This window comes from Stenella coeruleoalba (genome assembly GCF_951394435.1).
Source record: "Stenella coeruleoalba genome assembly, chromosome: 2".
Lineage (NCBI taxonomy): Eukaryota > Metazoa > Chordata > Mammalia > Artiodactyla > Delphinidae > Stenella > Stenella coeruleoalba.
The window spans coordinates 75121074-75141012 of NC_137147.1; the positions used below are offsets into that span (position 1 = coordinate 75121074).

Sequence of the window (19939 nt, forward strand, 5' to 3'; positions counted from 1 at the left end):
ACAGACGGCCCTGGAGCTGGTATCTGGGTACTACCGTCGCTCCGACCGAAAGAGGATTTCGAGGGAGAGTAATAGAGACGTGATCTGGGCTAGAGGGGCCGGAGGTCGATAGACTGAGTGGCTAGAGAGGCCGGAGGTAAAGGGCTGTAGAAGTCGGGCGGACCCGGAATCCAGAGGAAACGGGACCATGACTTATGCTTATCTCTTCAAGTACATCATCATCGGGGACACAGGTAACCCGGGGCGACAGCCCTCAAGCTGGGGCGGGGATTCGAAGCACCGAAATCGGGTCTTGGGGGCGGGGCTCATTCAGTGGGCTGGGCGATTAAGTGAAGCGGGGGCGGGGCGGGCGGCCGGGGGCGGGGCTCGGGGCTCGGGGCTCGGGGTTCTGGGTTCTGGGCTCTCCGCTCCCCTTCCCGAGTCCCGGATGCCCCGACACTGGACTGTAGCCGGGCGGCGTAACTCCTAGAACGGGCGTCCTCTTCTTTCAGGTGTGGGGAAGTCATGTCTGCTCCTGCAGTTTACAGACAAGAGGTTCCAGCCTGTCCACGACCTCACAATAGGTAAATGCATGTACCTGTCCTAGAATAGGTTATGAAATATGGCGAACTAAAGTGGAAAGTTAGCAGCCTTTGGTGTTCGAAGTAAAAAGTTACCTCTCCCTGTTTTTGAACTATTTAAAAGTTATGTTTAGTGAAGTGTGACTAATCAAATGCTGACAAATGGGGAGTAAGTAATTGAAAGGTAACTTTAAATTTAGAGATGAGCGTGAGGTATGGATTAGTTACTGTAGGATTTGTTTTCCCAAATGCAATTTGTATGTCTGTGGAAAATCCCACGGAAACATAACTATTAAAAAACTCGCCTTGCTTTGCGGTAAATTAGTGCGAACCTCACATGTGTTTTTTCAAAGTAATCACTACTATATAGATTTTGTGTGTGTGTTGGAAAGGAGGAAGCAAATTGAAGACCCGTCCCAGACTTAGAATTCAAAGGTACGTGGAACTAATAACTTTTGTTTTAAAGAAAAGAGAATGATAGAGTTCAGAGACACACTGGTGATCCTAGGAAGTATGAACATCTTCCACATATTTGTGATAAGGCATGGCCTGGTGGGGCTTTAACGACCCTTTCCCCATAATCTCCATAACTCCAGCCCCCCCCCAAAATATATGTGTAAAACTAGTCTTCTTGCCATGCAGATGCAGTTTCAGAATAAAATCCCTAGCTCCTATTCTTACTATATTGCCACTTCCAAGTCACACCTTATGGAAGTCTAAGTTACTACTGATCCCAAAGGACTTATTCAGAAATACCTAATGAGGTTAGAAAAGGATTTAGAGGATAGTATCAACAGGAAAATATTTTTGCAAATGAATATTAAGTGCACAACTACTCTGTGCTAGGTGCTAGTGATACAGTGCTTAACAAGGCAAACACTGTGCCTACATTGAAAGTCCAGTGTAGGAGGTGGGGCTGGGGGCAGATAATGACAAGTAAATTTCAACTGCAAAAGGGGAAAAGAGGTACCACCTCTATCAAGAGAGGCTGAAAATGGAAGAATGAGCAGGAGTTTGCCAGGGAAAGGGGTTGTAGAGATGAGGGAAAAGTGATCAGGGCAAGAAGGAATAAAATGTGCAAAGGCTCAGGAATAACAGAGATCAGGCTACATTTGGAAAACTGAAAGTAATTTAATATGGTTGGAGCATGGAATTTAAAGTGGAGAGCGGGAAGAAATAAGGCTACAGAATATATTAGGGATGAAATTTTGAAACACCTGAAGGTAATGGGAGTAAGTTTCAAAACAAGTTTCGAAACAGAGGAATGAAGTGATCAATCAAGTTTTTCCCAGAGTCCAGTATAGGCTGTGTTTCTTTCTGAATTCAGTTTTCTGTGCCAAGATAAACAAGGCAGTTAGATAGAAAATATGTGCAAAATGTGAAGGTTTCTGTGTAATTAGAGGAAGTTGCATAAAAGGGGACAAAAGTGTTATTTTTTAATTCTTCCCCACTGAAATTCCATTCTTCTTGTCCAGAAAGAAAACAAAATTAGTGACTTTTTTTTTTTAGTAACTATCACTATTCTTGATGAAGCAGTCCAGAGTAGTAAGAAGCAATTTTTTAATTTGTCTTATTGACTGCAGAACTTTAGAGTTGAGATTCTGGTCACACTGTGCCTGGGGCCACTGAATAGCAGAAGCTAGATTAGTGCTCTTTCTTACTTGGAAATCAGAAGTCCTGGAGTAAAGTACTGTATAAAAATAGAAAATAGGACAAATTGTTTGACTTATCATCAAGTAATTTTAATGTAAGTAATCTTCAGTTTTTAAGTTTTGTCCTGACATAACCTTGAAAGAAGCTGAACGCCAGGTAAACCAAAATCTTCATCAGGCTGTTTCCAAACTCCTAGGAGGAAGGCTGTTTTCCAGTGAACTCTGGGAATTATTGGAGACCTGAAATGTTTCATTCTTGAGAACCTACTTCTTAGATAGGTGCTTTTCTAAAACAAAAATTCTAGAATTGCAAAAAGAAATATTGTTTCATATAGAGGACTAGAGAGTGACTTTGAGAAAATATTAGGAAATATTTTCAAAATTTTTATAAGTTTTTAAAAAAGTTACAAACTTAAACATTACCTAATAACATTTAAGCATTAAATAATAATGCTAAAATTTTATTCACCTTTTCCTTGATTTATTAGTTTTATCCCCATATCTGCTTTTTGGTTATATTTCCAAGGTCATTATCTAGAGCACAGTTTTTAATTCTAGAAGGTAAGTAAAACTTCAAGGAGCACAAAATGAATTGGAGCAAATAGGCAGCTGTAATGTGCTTAGTGGTACTAAGTGCAGACAGAGGATGAGTCTTTAGCACATTGAGGAAAAGCATGAACCTCTCATTCAACATGGCTGTTGTTCATTCTTTCTCGCGGTTTTCACTGACAGGTGTGGAGTTTGGGGCCCGTATGGTCAACATTGATGGAAAACAAATCAAACTGCAAATCTGGGATACGGTGAGAGGAAACAAAAATACTTTAGTCCTGATGCAGGGGCAAAGGGCTATGATGGTGGGGCTAATGGTGGAGATCAGAGTAGTAGAAGAGTGAAATCAAAGAGATAGGGAAGCTTTCACTTCCATCTGTTACAGTTGCAAATTCTGAATGCCATATCTTTTTGTTTTAAATTACCCAAATAATATATGAGTTTGCTCTAGTAAAAATATTGATTACATAATCCCAAGTTGGGGAATTCCCTGGCAGTCCAGTGGTTAGGACTCTGTGCTTTCACTGCAAGGGCCCAGGTTCAATCCCTGATCAGGGAACTAAGATCCCACAAGCCACGTGGCACGGCCAAAAAAAAAAAAAAATCCCAAATTCATTTGTATTTTACTTTGGAATGCATTTTGATTCTTAGGAAATGAGCCTATCTGACTTTGTAGGAATGGATTATATATCTTGAAACTATATATAATCTGATGCTTCCATTTGGGGGAGATTAGAAAGCTGTTAATTCTCTTTATCTCCATCTTAATTCTTTGCTGCTTCAGATTTTTTTTTTTACTGGGGATGGACAAAGATACCTCAGACTGATGCACACCAACCCAGATTGAACTGCTCACTCTTTCTAGCTTATTGGCTCACAAACTTTGGTTCAGGAACTTGGATTGAGATTAAGAAGTAAAGTGATTTGATTTTTTTTTAGTATCTTTATTGGAGTATAATTGCTTCACAATACTGTGTTAGATTCTATTGTACACCAAAGTGAATCAGCCATATGCATACGCCCTCTTGCATCTCCCTCCCACCCTCACTATCCCACCCCTTTAGGTCCTCACAAAGCACCGAGCTAATCTCCCTGTGCTATGCGGCTGCTTCCCACTAGCTGTTTTACATTTGGTAGTGTATATATGTCAATGCTACTCTCTCACTTCATCCAAGCTTACCCTTCCCACTCCCTGTGTCCTCAACTCCATTCTCTATGTCTACATCTTTATTCTTGCCCTGCAACTAGTTTCATCAGTACCACTTTTTTTTTTTTAAGATTCCATATATATGTGTTAGCATTCGGTATTTGTTCTTCTCTTTCTGACTTACTTCACTCTGTGTGACAGACTCTAGGTCCATCCACCTCACTACAAATAACTCAATTTCATTTCTTTTTATGGCTGAGTAATATTCCATTGTATACATGTGCCACATCTTCTTTATCCATTCATCTGTTGATGGACATTTAGATTGGTTCCATTTCCTGGCTATTGTAAATAGTGCTGCAATGAACATTGTGGGACATGTCTCTTTTTGAATTATAGTTTTCTCAGAGTATATGCCCAGTAGTGGGATTGCTGGGTCATATGGTAGTTCTATTTTTAGTTTTTTAAGAAACCTTCATACTGTTCTCCATAGTGGTTGTATCAATTCACATTCCCAGCAACAGTGCAGGAGGGTTCCCTTTTCACCACACCCTTTCCAGCATTTATTGTTTCTAGATTTTTTGATGATGGCCATTCTGACTGGTGTGAGGTGATACCTCATTGTAGCGTTGATCTGCATTTCTCTAATAATTAGTGATGTTGAGCATCTTTTCATGTGCCTCTTGGCCATCTGTATGTCTTCCTTGGTGAAATGTCCATTTAGGTCTTCCACCCGTTTTTTAATTGGATTGTTTGTTTTTTTGATATTGAGCTCCATGAGCTGTTTGTATATTTTGGAGATTAATCCTCTGTCTATTGTTCATTTGCAAACATTTTCTCCCATTCTGAGGGTTGTCTTTTTGTCTTGTTCATGGTTTCCTTTGCTGTGCAAAAGCTTTTGTTTCATTAGGTCCCATTTGTTTATTTTTGTTTTTATTTCCTTTACTCTACGAGGTGAGTCAAAAAGATCTTGCCGTGGTTTATGTCAAAGAGTGTTTTTCCTATGTTTTCCTCTAAGAGTTTCATAGTGTCTGGTCTTACATTTAGGTTTTTAATCCTTTTTTTTTTTTTTTTTTTTTCGGTACGTGGGCCTCTCACTGTTGTGGGATCCTCCCGGACCGGGACACGAACCCATGTCCCCTGCATCGGCAGGCGGACTCTCAACCACTGTGCCACCAGGGAAGCCCTTTAATCCATTTTGAGTTTATTTTTGTGTATGGTGTTAGGTAGTGTTCTAATTTCATTGTTTTACATGTAGTTGTCCAGTTTTCCCAGCACCACTTACTGAAGAGGCTGTCTTTTCTCCATTGTATGTTCTTGCCTCCTTTGTAGTAAATTAGGTGACCATATGTGTGTGGGTTTATCTCTGGGCATTCTATCCTGTACCATTGATCTATATTTCTGTTTTTGTGCCAGTACCATACTGTCTTGATTACTGTAGCTTTGTGGTATAGTTTGAAGTCAGGAAGCCAGATTCCTCCAGCTCAATTTTTCTTTCTCAAGATTGCTTTGCCTATTCGAGGTCTTTTGTGTTTCCATACGAATTGTAAAAATTTTTCTTTAATTCTGTGAAGAATGCCACTGGTGGTTTGATAGGGATTGCATTGAATCTGTAGATTGCTTTGGGTAGTATAGGCATTTTCACAATGTTGAATCTTCCAATCCAAGAACATGGTATATCTCTCCATCTGTCTATGTCATCTTTGATTTCTTTCATCAGTGTTTTATAGTTTTCTGAGTACAAATCTTTCACCTCCTTAGGCAGTTTATTCCTAGGTATTTTATTCTTTTTATTGCAGTGGTAAATGGGAGTGTTTCCTTAATTTATCTTTCTGATTTTTCATTGTTGGTGTGTAGGAATGCCAGAGATTTCTGTTCATTAATTTTGTATCCTGTAACCTTACCAAATTCATTGATTAGTTCTAGTAGTTTTCTGGTGGCGTCTTTAGGATTTTCTATGTACAGTATCATGTCATCTGCAAACAGTGTCAGTTTTACTTCTTCTTTTCCAATTTGTATTCCTTTTATTTCTTTTTTTTCTCTGATTGCTGTGGCTAGGACTTCCAAAACTATGTTGAATAAGAGTGGCAAGAGTGGGCATCCTTGTCTTATTCCTGATCTTAGTGGAAATGCTTTCAGTTTTTCACCATTGAGTATGATGCTTGCTGTGGGTTTGTCATTTGTGGCCTTTATTATGTTGAGGTAGTTTCCCTCTATGCCCATTTTCTGGAGAGTGTTTATCATAAACAGGTGTTGAATTATGTCGAAAGCTTTTTCTGCATCTATTGAGATGATCAGATGGTTTTTATTCCTTAATTTGTTAATGTGGTGTATCACATTGATTGATTTGCTATATATTGAAGTATCCTTGCATCCCTGGGATAAATCCCACTTGATCATGGTGTATGATCCTTTTAATGTATTGTTGAATCCTGTTTGCTAGTATTTTGTTGAGGATTTTTGCATCTATGTTCATCAGTGATATTGGTCTATAATTTTCTTTTTTTTGTGGTATCTTTTTCTGGTTTTGGTATCAGGGTGATGGTGGCTTCGTAGAATGAATTTGGGAGTGTTTCTCCCTCTGCAATTTTTTGGAAGGGTTTGAGAAGGATGGGTGTTAGCTCTTCTCTCTAAATGTTTGATAGGATTTGCCTGTGAAGCCATCTGGCCCTGGACTTTTGTTTGTTGGAATATTTTTAATTATGGTTTCAATTTTATTACTTGTGGTAGGTCTGTTTATATTTTCTAATTCTTTCTGGTTCAGTCTTGGAAAATTGTACCTTTCCAAGAATTTGTCCATTTCTTTGTGGTTGTCCATTTTATTGGCATATAATTGTTTGTAGTAGTCTCTTATAATCCTTTGTATTTCTGCAGTATCGGTTGTGATTTCTCCTTTTTCATTTCTAATTTTATTGATTTGCATCCTCTCCATTTTTTTCTTTATGAGTGTGGCTAAGGGTTTGTCAATTTTATCTTCTCAAAAAACCAGCTTTTAGTTTTATTGATCTTTGCTATTGTTTTCTTCATTTCTATTTCATTTATTTCTGCTCTGATTTTTATGATTTCTTTCCTTCTACTGACTTTGGGTTTCTTTGTTCTTCTTACTCTAGTTGTTTTAAGTGTAGGGTTAGATTGTTTATTTGAGATTTAAAGTGATTTGATTTTAAAAAGCATTTCTGATGGCCCACTGGAAGTATTTTCATCTGCTAAAGTTAAATGCTGCCATATGATTCAACCATAACACAGGCCTCCCTCAGACTTTCCCTTTTAGTTCCTAGAAGGCCGCAAGGAAGGAAGCTTTCAACCATAGCAGAAGACGAGAAAAAGTAAGATAAAAGCAAAACAGGGGGGCTTCCCTGGTGGCGCAGTGGTTGAGAGTCCACCTGCCGATGCAGGGGACACAGGTTCGTGCCCCAGTCCGGGAAGATCCCACATGCCACGGAGCAGCTGGGCCCATGAGCCATGGCCGCTGAGCCTGTGCGTCCGGAGCCTGTGCTCCTTAACGGGAGAGGCCACAGCAGTGAGAGGCCCGTGTACAGCAAAAAAAAAAAAAGAAAACAAGCAAAACAGGAATCAAATAATTTAAGACATAAAACCATTAGAGGATAAATAAAATTTAAGTGAACTCTTGGAGGGAAAAAGCATGTTTTAAATCTTAAAGTTTTGTTAATATTACCAACAAACTTCTTTAAAATTATTTTTGGATTTTGTTGTTCTAATAGGTATGCAACTCATTAAAACATTTGTATGATTCCTTTTTTTAAATATATATTTTTATATTTATTTATTATTTATTTTTGGCTGTGTCGGGTCTTAGTTGTGACATGAGGGATCTTCACTGCAGCATGCGGGATCTTTTGTTGTGGCGTGCGGGCTTCTTTCTGGTTGTGGCCTGTGGGTTTTCTCTCTCTAGTTGTGGTGCGTGGGCTCTAGGGTGCGTGGGCTCTGTAGTTTGCGGCACACGGGGTCTCTCATTGAGGTGCATGGGCTTAGTTGCCACACGGCATGTGGGATCTTAGTTCCCCGACCAGGGATCGGACCCATGTCCCCTGCATTGGAAGGCAGATTCCTTACCACTGGACCACCAGGGAGGTCCCATTTGTGTGATTCTTATAGTAAGAGATTCTTGTATTGTTGGAAATGTAACCTTAGAATTAGTGTACTGGAACACTCTTCTCACCTTCAAACCTGGGTTTAGGTTATATGAAATAATGTCTAAGAAAACAAACTTTTGTGCTATGAAGTACTAAGCTCCTAAGTTTATTTATTTATTTTTTAAACATCTTTATTGGAGTATAATTGCTTTACAATGTTGTGTTAGTTTCTGCTTTATAACAAAATGAATCAGTTATACATACATATATTCCTCTTCCCTCTTGCGTCTCCCTCCCTCCCACCCTCCCTATCCCACCCCTCTAGGTGGTCACAAAGCACCCAACTGATCTCCCTGTGCTATGTGGCTTAAGCTCCTAAGTTTAAATTATGGATTCAACATATATAGAGTTTATAACTTTTGGCCCGTTACTGAACTGTCCTTTGAGCCTAATTTTTCCCATTTGTGATATAATTAGTATCATTACTGTTACTGTTATTATACTATGAAAAAGCTATTTATTTTCCACATCTTAGTTTTCCTATCTTTAAATTATGAACAGTAGTCTTCCTTCCTAAACTGTATGTTGGAATATGAGGATAAAGAATTTCAAGAATGTGAAAACTTTTCCTATAGGATAGATTCAGTGCTCAGGGTATTCATATTTAGATGATTTTGCTTCCTTTAATGAAAACCCAAAAAAAACCCCAAAACTTCTTCCATCAGGAAACCAAAAATATCCAGTATATGGGGGAATTAATAAATTGCTCAGTTATAAATAAAACCTAATATCTTGGCCCCAGTTGGAAATGAGATTAGAGTATAAACAGTTGGGTTTGTTTTAGGAAAACTCTGTCCTGGGCCCTGGGCTTCTTTCCCTATTTGTTATTCCTGTTTGCCATGACAAGATCCCAGCAAGGCACATCTTGGTAGTCCTGCCTTTATTAGTGGAACACTAAAGGTTAATCAGCATATGCCCAATTTAAGTGTTTTGTATCTAATTTTCTACATTGATCCATCAAAAGGAAACTTCCATTAGACAGGGCATTGGCATTCTAAGATAATTTTCCTTTTTATAGATAAAGGAATAGAAACAGAAAAGAAAGGTTAATGTGATATGTTCAGCATCATATGGGATTGAAAATACTCTGAGTTTCTAGTTCTATTTCCAGTTCTTTCCTAGGGGATATTGGGAAATGTATGGGAATGTCTTTGATTGTCACACTGTGGGGCACTACTAGCATTGCAACGGGGAGCCAGCAATGCTAAACATTTAGCAATTTGATGGACAGTCTCATAGGAAGAGTTGACCCACCCAAAATATCCATTGCACTGTCATTGAAAAATATTGATTTCCCACCTGGACTTCTCCCTGGGCAGTCAGGTTTCCTTTTCCCTAATTCTCTTTTCTTCTTTTTTTTCTTTTTTTTTTTTGCTGTACGCGGGCCTCTCACTGTTGTGGCCTCTCCCGTTGAGGAGCACAGCCTCCGGACACGCAGGCTCAGCGGCCATGGCTCACGGGCCCAGCCGCTCCGCGGCATGTGGGATCTTCCCAGACTGGGGCACGAACCCGTGTCCCCTGCATCGGCAGGCGGACTCTCAACCACTGCGCCACAGGGAAGCCCCTCTTTTCTTAATAGAAGTTCTTTTGTAAAATTAAGTCCTTTGTGTTAGAGTGGCATTTGATCAAGTAATTTCTCTGGAAATAACCTGGTTTTGTTGGGATTCTTTTTGTTGTCATGTTGATGGAAAAGGCTGGACAAGAATCCTTCCGTTCTATCACCCGTTCCTACTACAGGGGAGCAGCCGGAGCACTGCTGGTGTACGACATTACAAGGTGAGTAACATCTGGTGGGTGAGAGGCAGATTCTTTCCTCTGTTCTCAATATCTTTTTTATCTACTGAATCTAGTTAGAATGCTAAAGAGGAAAGGCCTCTCTAATATTTTTCTTTACACATATAATGTTCCCCCTTTTCCCATACATTTGGAATTGCTTTGGCGTTTTGAAATAAGCCTTTGACCCACTTTCTAAACTTTTCTGCTGTAGGCGTGAAACCTTCAACCACTTGACCTCATGGTTAGAGGATGCCCGGCAGCACTCTAGCTCCAACATGGTTATCATGCTGATTGGGAATAAGAGGTAAAATTTTATTTGTATAAATAATAAATACCAGGAGTCATCTAGGTACTCTGTGGACATTGGATCATTTGGGCCCTAAACTTTTTTAGTTTAGGTACATTTAGTGTCTCAGTTAAAAAAAAAAAAAATTATTGTGGTTAAAATATACATAACAGGGCTTCCCTGGTGGCGCAGTGGTTGAGAGTCCGCCTGCCAATGCAGGGGACACGGGTTCGTGACCCGGTCTGGGAAGATCCCACATGCCGCGGAGCGGCTGGTCCCGTGAGCCATGGCTGCTGAGCCTGCGCGTCCAGAGCCTGTGCTCCGCAACGGGAGAGGCCACAACAGTGAGAGGCCCGCGTACCGCGGAAAACAAAAACAAAAGCAAAAACATATATATATACACATATATACACGTAACATAAAATTTACCATTTTAACCATTTTTAAGTAGATAGTTCTGTGGCATTAAGTATATTTACATTGTTCTGTAACCATCACCACCATTCATCTCCAGAACGTTTTCATCTTCCCCGACTGAGACTCTGTTACCATAAACAGTAACTCCACATTCCCCATCCCACCAGCCCCTAGCAACCACCATTCTACTTCCTGTCTCAATAAAGTTGACTATTCTAGGCACCACATATAAGTGGAATCATACAATAGTTGTCTTCTTATTACTGGCTTATTTCATTTAGCATAACGTCTGCAAAATTTATCCATATTGTAGCATGTGTTAGACTTTCCTTCCCTTTTAAGGGTGGATAGTAGTCCATTGTATGTATTTACCACATTTTGTTTATTCATCCATTGATGTACACTTCAGTTGCTTCTACCTTTTGGCTATTGTGAATAATGCTTCTTGTCAACATGGGTGTACAGATATCTGTTTGGGTCCCTGCTTTCAATTCTTTAGAGTATATACCCAGAAGTGGAATTGCTGGATCTTATGGAAATTCTGTTTGATTTTTTGAGGTACCGCTGTATTGTTTTCCATAGTGGCTACACCATTTAACATTACTACCAACAATGCACAAGGGTTCCAGTTTCTCCACATCCTCACTAACACTTGTTATTCTCAATAAATTTTCTAAGGCACCCATAGGCCAAAAGAAATACCTAATAGTTTTGTTATTAAATAAATCTAAACAAGATAACAAGTATTTTTGTCATAACAACTAACTGAAAAATGAAAAACATAAATTAAAAGAAAAATAATTTTCTATTTCATTCTTAAATAACCATGACAGCACAACTTCTCAAACCTTGGAATCAATATTGGACACTACCACTCTCCGTTCCAAATTGATTTTAGTGCAGGGTTTGCTTTTTGTCACAGCAACTGCCAAAATGTCAGCTTCGCAAAGATGTGCAAATGTTGAATGGAATCTTTCAGGATCTGATGGTGACATTGCCAGTTATATCAAGCTTGTAATTTATTTGGTGTTCTGATGTTGAGTGTTGCTGTGTTTCCCTTGAATATTTAAAGTAACCTGTGGCACCCTTGTGAGTTTGTAGTAGTGCCTAAGGTGCATCGTTTGAGAACTGTGGCCACAGACTAATTGTACTCATTTATTGGTTCAACCAATTTATGGAAAACCTGTTATGTCTTAGACATTGTGCCAGACCCTGAGTGTGCAAGGTGAAAACAAAGCCCTGCCCCCATTCCCATGGAGCTTACCGTCAATGGGGACATAGTTATTGAATATAAAATGATTTGTATCTGATTATAAATTATGATAAATGCAGCGAAGGGGAAGAAAAAGGGCACTATAAAAAAGAGTACCAGGGTACTTATTTTTGATTTAGAGTTGTAATTTAAGCTGGAATCTGAAGGATGTGCAAGAGTTCAGTGGGCAAAGATTTTAAAAAGTATCAAATAGGGGTAAAAAGCTGTGTGAAAGCCTTAAACTGGAAAGAAGCTCGGTAAGTTTAAAATGTTGAAAGAACCCTGGTATGGTTGGACTAAATCAGAGGGGAATGGTGCAAGATGAAGTTGGAAAAGAAGGCAGGGGCCAGATCTCATCATGGCACTTACTGATCTGAGAGAGGAGTTTGGATTTTATTCTAAACACAGTAGGGAACATTTAAGAGTTTTAAGCAGAGAAGTAGCTTGATCAGGTTTTAAAAGATCACCCTGGAGGGGAGCAAGGGTTGACGTGGATCTTAGCAGCAGCAGTCCAAGTGAGAGAGTGGTGGATTAGACTAGGTCGATGACGCAGAGAGAGAAAAGTATGATTTTAAGGTACATTTTGGAGTACCTCGCTTTGGGGTGCATAGGGTATTTGGAGTGAAGGAGGCAAAGGTGTTAATAATGTCTTGGTTTTTGGCTTGTGCCATTTATGGAGATGTGGAAGCTTGGGACAGAATCAGGACATTTCATTTTGATGTACTTCTGAGGTGCCTTTTACACATCAGAGTGGAAATGAAGAACAGACAAATGGACAAACTGATCTGGGGCTTAGAGGTGTGTCTGGGCTAGAGGTACAAATTTTGGACTGTTGCCATTAAGGGTTAGTTCTTCCCTGGTCTTCACAGAGCTGATGAATAATAAATCTACATTTTGTAGGTTTGTTGTTCTCTAATGGACTTACTCCTTGATTTTTTTTTTTTATGGTGAAAAACTGGAATCCTCCCAAATGAAAATTTCCTATTAGAAAAATGAAAATCAGGCAGTTCACCATTGCCTTATTCTGCAGCCTTTTATCTTGTCTTGCATAAAGTGTTTCCATGCCACTTTATTTTTTCTCATTCCTTGGCTCTGTCTTCACATCCTCAGTATCACCTAATTTTTTTTTTTTTTTTTCGATACGCGGGCCTCTCACTGTTGTGGCCTCTCCCGTTGCGGAGCACAGGCTCCGGACGCACAGGCTCAGCGGCCATGGCTTACGGGCTCAGCCGCTCCGCGGCATGTGGGATCTTCCCGGACCGGGGCACGAACCCGTGTCCCCTGCATCGGCAGGCGGACTCTCAACCACTGCGCCACCAGGGAAGCCCAGTATCAACTAATTTCATCCATATCATTTTCTCTGAATCCCTCATTTCCCTGGTGGCAGGCTGCTACTTATTATACACATTAATAATGAGACTAGTGTGTGTTAAGGCAACTGTGTTCTCCCTATTCCTGGCTCTCTCTCTTCTTTCTTGTAGATTGATTCTAGTAAAGAGGAAGACACTTATCACTATGGGATTTGACATCTATGACTTTTCTACTTTCCAGTAACTGGAATTTCCCTTTCCTCTTCTTTCCTTTGCTTTAACTGGATCTCATTCAAAAAAGCAGCATAAGGCATAGACCTTGAGTAACTAGGGGGCTTGCCTAACCTCTTATAAACCTTTTTGTCTGTAATAAGAGTAAGGTATTATCCTCAACCATGCAGCAGCTGTCAAGAATCTGATCTGAAGAATATTTTCCAAGAGGCTACAGAAATCAGTAACCCTATACGAGGAACATCATGCAGGATCTACATTCTTTATGGATTAACTGGCAGTTGAAACAGCTATGGGATTCTTTTAGAACAAGAGTTTCTTCTTTCACTTGGATCTTTTTTTAGTTTTCTTCCCAATTAATCTCTTGCAGTGACTTAGAATCCCGTAGGGATGTGAAGAGAGAAGAGGGAGAGGCCTTTGCTCGGGAGCATGGACTTATATTCATGGAAACGTCAGCCAAAACAGCCTGCAATGTTGAAGAGGTACTATTTGGGAAAAAGTAGGGAAAGTTTTCAGAGATTATACCATATCTTTGTCCTTTAATTCAGAATTCTCTTCCCTTATAAGACATGGGTAAGAAAAGGATGTCTTATGGTCATAGTGACCATATGTCTCCCTTTAAGGGAATTTTTCCATTTCTTTTTCCTTGATTCCTAAGGCTTTACTTTTATATTAGGTAGCATTAATTGGTAAGTGTGGATTGACACTACTGTTATTTGTAAATCAGTAGAACTAATGGATTCTACTTTAGTCATTCTTAAGCCTGATACTGACTGTATCTTCAGTAACTAACTGAGAAGAGAGCATGTTTGTTTTATTTGCAGAGGGTACCAGCCTAGGAACCCTAGGTATATTGTGTGTCAGTACCAAAATACCATAGAATCCCCTTTTTCTTTTTGAAACTACTCAATGGCTTTTACAGGGCCTTTGGGGGACCATCTGTATTTTTACTCCATTCTCCTAATATTTCCTAATTCACCTTTGAAATCCAAATAGGAATAATATTTGTATTCTCTTTTCTTAATCTCTCTACCTAAACTTGAGCCTAATACTATGGTTTATGTTTCCTTTAGGCCTTCATTAACACAGCCAAAGAAATATATAGGAAGATCCAGCAGGGTTTATTTGATGTCCACAATGAGGTGAGATAGGGTGGGGGTCTGACAATGATTTTTTTTTTTTATGTAGGTACACAGAAACCTGTCATCCTTTTCGTTTTTTCTCAAGTCTGAGACCCAGAATGCTTAAAGAGATTATTAATTGGTGATCTAAAAGGTTTATACGTTATGGGAGATTTTCTTTTCAACCTCAGTTTTTTACTATTCCAGAGCTTGGGGAAGTGTGATTCTTAATTGCTCAGCGCGGCCATTTCTGTAAAGCAAATTTGGGGTCAAAACAGAAAAAGGGATTATATGCTAATATGCTGCCACTTCTCTTTTACCTCCTCTTACTCTTAACCTAATCACATCCTGATTCTGCACATAGCTTTGAAACTTAAGTATAACAGTCACTTTAAAAATGGGCACGAAAGCCACTTCTGGTCATCGATAATACCAGAGCTGGTCATCTCATCTTCACTGTCACAGATTACTGTTCCACAGCAGTCTGGCTAGAGTGCATGGTTACTTGCCAAGGCCATATCTACTTCTAGAAAACGTGATTAATGATTTCTCCTTTTACCCCTCTCCTTTCTCCCACTTAACTTTCACACTGAGGTGGGAACTACTGCCTCTTTTCTTCTACAGGCAAATGGCATCAAGATTGGCCCCCAGCAGTGTATTTCAACGTCAGTGGGACCCAGTGCCTCCCAGCGGAGCTCTCGTGACATGGGGTCCGACTCTGGCTGCTGCTGAACATCTGGCCTGGACTCTTTTTTCCTTCCTGGAACAGCTTCAGATAAATAGGCTTAAAGAAAGAGGTCTTACTTGCTTTGGCTGAGAAAAGCCTCTTTTCAAGGTGTGATGTTTTGCCTTTCCACTTAAAGACCAGGGGAGAATTTGGGCCCTTATTGACCTGTCCTTCTTCAGGGACGTGAGCATTCCCTATAGATTAGGGCTCTTCTCATCCTTCTATTTTAATTTCTAAAATGTTAGGATCAAAGCTGATTGTCATGGTAGTTCAAAAATAAATTCTTTTATAAGCATATACAATCTACTCCCCACCAAGAATTAGTAACAATGGTCTAGGACCTTCTGCTTGAGCACTTGAGATTACTGGGATCCAGCTGGCCTTTTGACCATAGATCCTCAGTCTTGGGATTTCATTGAATTTTTTCACTTGCCACGTCATAAGATGTGTTGCAGATAGTGGTTCCTTCTACTTGAACTGCTCAAGGATGCTGAATACTTCTCCATCATCCCATTACTAGTTTCTCTGTCTTAGAGTAACTACAAAATTTTGAAAGCAGTGGAGTTGCTCCTGGACCTGTAGCCACTTACTATCATTACCTAGAGAAAACATCTTTCCCTGTTCATTTTGTTTTAGGGACCAGACCTACCATTAGTAAGTCAGTGTCTTTCACCAAATAGACTCCTACTGTTTCATCACACACACTTCTTAAGAAGACCTATTTAGACTTTCTATTGTAGTCAAGCTAATCTGCTTACTGGACATGACATATTTGCTTCCACTCCTATGCCTTTGCACATGCCCTACTCTCCACTAACATTATACTCAAAGTCCACATTTTTTTCCTTCAAAACGCCTTCTTTGACTGACCTAGGGACTTCTGAACAATTATTGACATAGTACCTTTTAGCTTTCATATATTGTTTATTCATATGTATATTTATTTGTATTTATGTTGCTTTGTAAATATGTTTTATAGTAGCTTTGTGTGTGGAACCTGTCTCCCCATGTAGGTTGTAAGCTCCTTGAGAGTAGTAACCGTGTTATCCTTTTAGTTTTGTAAACCGCTTCCTCCACCATTCCTTCGGTGCCTAGTGCTATTCCTGTGATCACTGAATTTGACTGACATACTTAAAGACCTGGAACAGGTTTATCTTAGGCTGCAGAGGAAACAAAAGGCCTTAGCGTCATCTCTTTGTAATTCTATCTCAATCTCTTCCACCTGCTTACCCTGGATTCTATATTGCTCTTCTCCCTCTCCTCTCTCTCCCTTCCCTGGCCCTTCACCTCCATTCCATGCAGCGTACACTAAGGCTGCCTGCTTCCAAGCAGTCAAATGAGTGGATACTTCTCCAGCCATTCTCCTTTTCAAGAGCATATAATTCTATCCTAGTCAGCTTTGCCTTAGCTTCACTAATCATGCAGCCTTCTGGGCCAGTTGCTATGTCATTTTGACTTGATGTCCCATTCTCTTCCACAGCACTGAGGTCTCGTGAATTTTCCTCATTGTTTTTGTTGTTGATGAATTGTTTCATAATTAAATATATGCATGTATCCAAGCTGCTGACATTTCGTGTGTCATTTCTGATTGTATCCCAAACATAAGTAGATACTCTCTCCTTCTAGGGAATTGTATCAAAGGTATTGGAAGAAGCCTCCTTAAGATACATTCATTTTATACAGGATTCTGCCCCCAGTAGTAGTGGTATTCTTTAATAGTGCACCACAGGAAGTTGGAAGGCATTTGGAGTATTGCTTTGATTATCGTTTGGTTTGGTTTTTGAAAAATCCTACCTCATTCTAAAAGGGATTGAGGCTGTTGAATTTGGCTTGCCCCCTCACAACAGGGACAGAACTAAAGTAAATATAACTTAATAGTTTCTGTACAGGAGTTTTCCTTTACCAACCAAAAAAACCTTTAGTGATTGGGATGAATCAGAGCACTGATCAGAGATAGCATTCTGCCTAGAGCTGCTGCTTTCAGAGTCATTAAAGGATACCATTTTGATATTTTAGAGTGTATCTTTTTGATCTGAATCCCACATCCAGTTATTTTATCCAAACCACTGATAACCTTCTATACTCAGGTATTTCACCAATTTTAGGGAAGCATGAGAAACAGAAGTACCTGGGCAAATTCATGACCTGTATTGATCATTGCTGATGTTCTGAATGAAATGGTCATGAAGAATTATAGAAAGTGGATCTCCCACTCCCATGTGAAGAATCGTAGTTATAAGATAATATGGGTGTTGGTTGGTTTTTGAAGGCCAGGACTATTGGAAGTCATATTTATAGCAGTCTAAATCATTACTATTTATAGATCATTGAGGATAGCAGGCACACCCATTCCCCTTTCTGTAATGCTTATTAACTGGTTCTTTAGGTAGTAGGTTTATTTTGTATCAAATAAGCAGAAGGATAATAGGTTCTCATTCTAGAAACTTAGTAATTAAGATCATATCTGTCTACGCATTTACAGACAGATATATTGTTCTGGTAAGTCCTAATACTAACATCAAGTTTAATTTGGCCAACAGATTTTGTTCAATATACAGAGAAATGTATTTGGCCAAGTTTAATCACTTCTGCGATAAAATACTGATTCGTGTGACTCCTTAAGGTCTCTGAGCTCCCATGTATGACCGTGCAAATGTTACTCCTTGAGAAATTCCTTTAATGATACGGAAAGATTCCCTTCACTCAATAATTCAAAAAAATAAAAACTTCTTGTAGCAAGTTGTAATAGCAGTAGAGATTTAAACTAAAAAAACACGGGAAAAATCTCATTGAGGGCAAGAGAATTTCACCTACACTAAAATTATTAACAATTTAAACGCAGTTATTAGAACATTACTCTGCAGCCAATGTTTCTAAGGCAGTCTCTTAATGCCCCTCCTCCTTGCATATAATTTCACCTTTAAGACTTCTGCTCTCTATCTGTAGTCACAGGTAGTTTGGGTCTATTGATGAACTTAGGCCTTTAAAAAAAAAAAAAAGTTGAAATTCTTCCCTGAATCCTGTTCATTTCCAACTGACTAGCAGTACTCTGTACCGTCAAAGAATACTGGAAACCTTGCACGTGAAGCATAAGGATTAGAAGCATCTAGAATAGATGCATAACCTATGTTGATCTTATGCTGATATCCTGAGGAGTGAGGTGTCTCCAGAGGATTATCCCAGGAACTCGGAAAATCCACTCATTCCGAGAATGCATTTTTGCTTCTTTGATTTGGTCAAGATCGCTTCCCTCGTATGAGAGAGAGGGTGGGGGCTGCCTCCAAGCGCATTCAGCACTATTCCAGATTTTCTCCCCATCGTGACTGAGGGATACTCTGATCATCTAAAGGACAGTACATGGGGGCTGCACCTAAGTAGTCCAACAGAACGCTGAAAGGGACTTCAAATTCCTTAAGCACTCCTTCCTCCTCCCCGCCCTAAGGCACCAGCCCGATCCAAGATGGCTTCCCAGAAACAGGTAACTAAACGTTGTTTTCGTTTAGAGCGCCCCCAACGGCGGGGATCAAGAAAAGATGCCGAGAGATCTGAAAGTCCGTGAACTGAGAGCCGTCAGAGCCGACCTACCGCCAAATTTTATTTTCAATCAGGCATATTTGTGGTTGCCTCAGCCTTTTAGGCCCTCCCACCCTCAAGAGACTTCCTGGATAGTACTCACACTACCCTGCTGGAAGAGGCGGGGCGTAGGCCCTGCCATTGGTGGGTGGGAGCGTAGTTGGGCGGAGCGAGGGAGAATGGACTACTAGCAAGCTAGATTGAGCCGAGGGCTGGCCATGCTCCGCCGGAAGGCGCCTTGTTCTCCGAAAGGGTGAATTGAAACGCTGGCTGGAAAGGAAGCATCAGGACTTGTTCAGGTAGGCTTTCCGCTCACGCCCGCCGCTCAGTGCTGGTCCAAGAGTCTTTGCAAAAGCTGAGGCTCTTAGAATTGGCTTCCATAACTCATTCTCCTCCTCGCGCCCCCGCCCTTTGCCCGTCCCCCAGTTGTAAGGGATCAGGTGCTGGGTGATGCTCTGGACTGAACCATTCTCCTTTGTGAGAGGCCGGGGGAGAGGGCGGCTGCCGGGCCGAGGGGCCCGAGTCGGGCCGAGCCGCGAACGGGGCTGCGCCGGCGCCTGTGAAGTTTTTAGGGCTTGTCATTGCATTGCTGGGTATCGTGTAGATTTGAGGCAGCTCCTTGTTCTCTTTTCCCCTTCAGAGGAGGGAAAACTCCCCGGCTCCGTTTGGTTACTCCATACTTTGGACTCAGAAGTGGGAGGTTAGGGATTTTTTCTTCCTCTTTTTTTTTTTTTTTTTTTTGCATTTTAGCAATAAAGGTGGGTAAGAGAGCATGGGGTGAGCCTGTGCAGATTGTTTTACATTCTTAGGTGTAATTTCTGTGGATCTTTGGGAGAGCAGAGCAGGCTTTTGGACGTGTTCAGAGATGTGGGAAGAGAGAAGCTCAAGCCTTGCATTTCCATTGACAAGTCTGCAGAGCTCACTGGTTTTCTGTTGCATTATGTAAACTCTTCAGTGCCAGAAGACCCCTCCCCCTACCTCGGAGCGAATGCAATTTCTTTATTTACCTGGCTCTAGTGTCGCAGGAAATTTCCCTGCCATTGCAGCAGCTGTGCAAATGCAGCAGCTCCTACCTTTTAAGGGTCAGTCCTAAATGATTAAGGTCTTCAAGGAAGAGGTGAATAGTGGTGTATAGATGTTTAGTGAGCCAATCTCTTTTCAATGAGCACAGGGAACCAGAAGTC

At 40.4% G+C, this 19939-nt stretch overlaps 2 protein-coding genes across 11 annotated transcripts in view; both read left to right on the top strand.

Annotated features, from left to right (window-relative positions):
* The first annotated feature begins 88 nt into the window (after positions 1-88).
* Positions 89-16889, top strand: RAB2B (RAB2B, member RAS oncogene family). 3 transcript variants are annotated; one of them, XM_079912402.1, is made up of 8 exons: positions 89-233; positions 492-563; positions 2945-3012; positions 9756-9838; positions 10050-10142; positions 13705-13816; positions 14408-14476; positions 15050-16888. In XM_079912402.1, exons 1-8 carry the CDS (start codon positions 188-190, stop codon positions 15185-15187), a joined length of 681 nt encoding a protein of 226 aa, XP_079768528.1. In that variant the 5' UTR covers positions 89-187; the 3' UTR covers positions 15188-16888. The 3 variants fall into 3 exon arrangements, with proteins under 3 accessions (XP_079768528.1, XP_079768529.1, XP_079768530.1); XM_079912403.1 differs by having other exon boundaries at positions 15080-16886; XM_079912404.1 differs by lacking the exon at positions 89-233 and adding an exon at positions 953-995 and having other exon boundaries at positions 15050-16889.
* A 2047-nt stretch (positions 16890-18936) lies between these two features.
* The window catches only part of CHD8 (chromodomain helicase DNA binding protein 8), a 56719-nt gene continuing 55716 nt past the window's right edge, over positions 18937-19939 (top strand). For all 8 annotated transcript variants that reach the window (XM_079911899.1, XM_079911904.1, XM_079911906.1 and 5 more), the window contains exon 1: positions 18937-19054. The gene's annotated coding sequence lies outside the window, so the exon portion shown is untranslated. The remainder of the gene's footprint in view (positions 19055-19939) is intronic.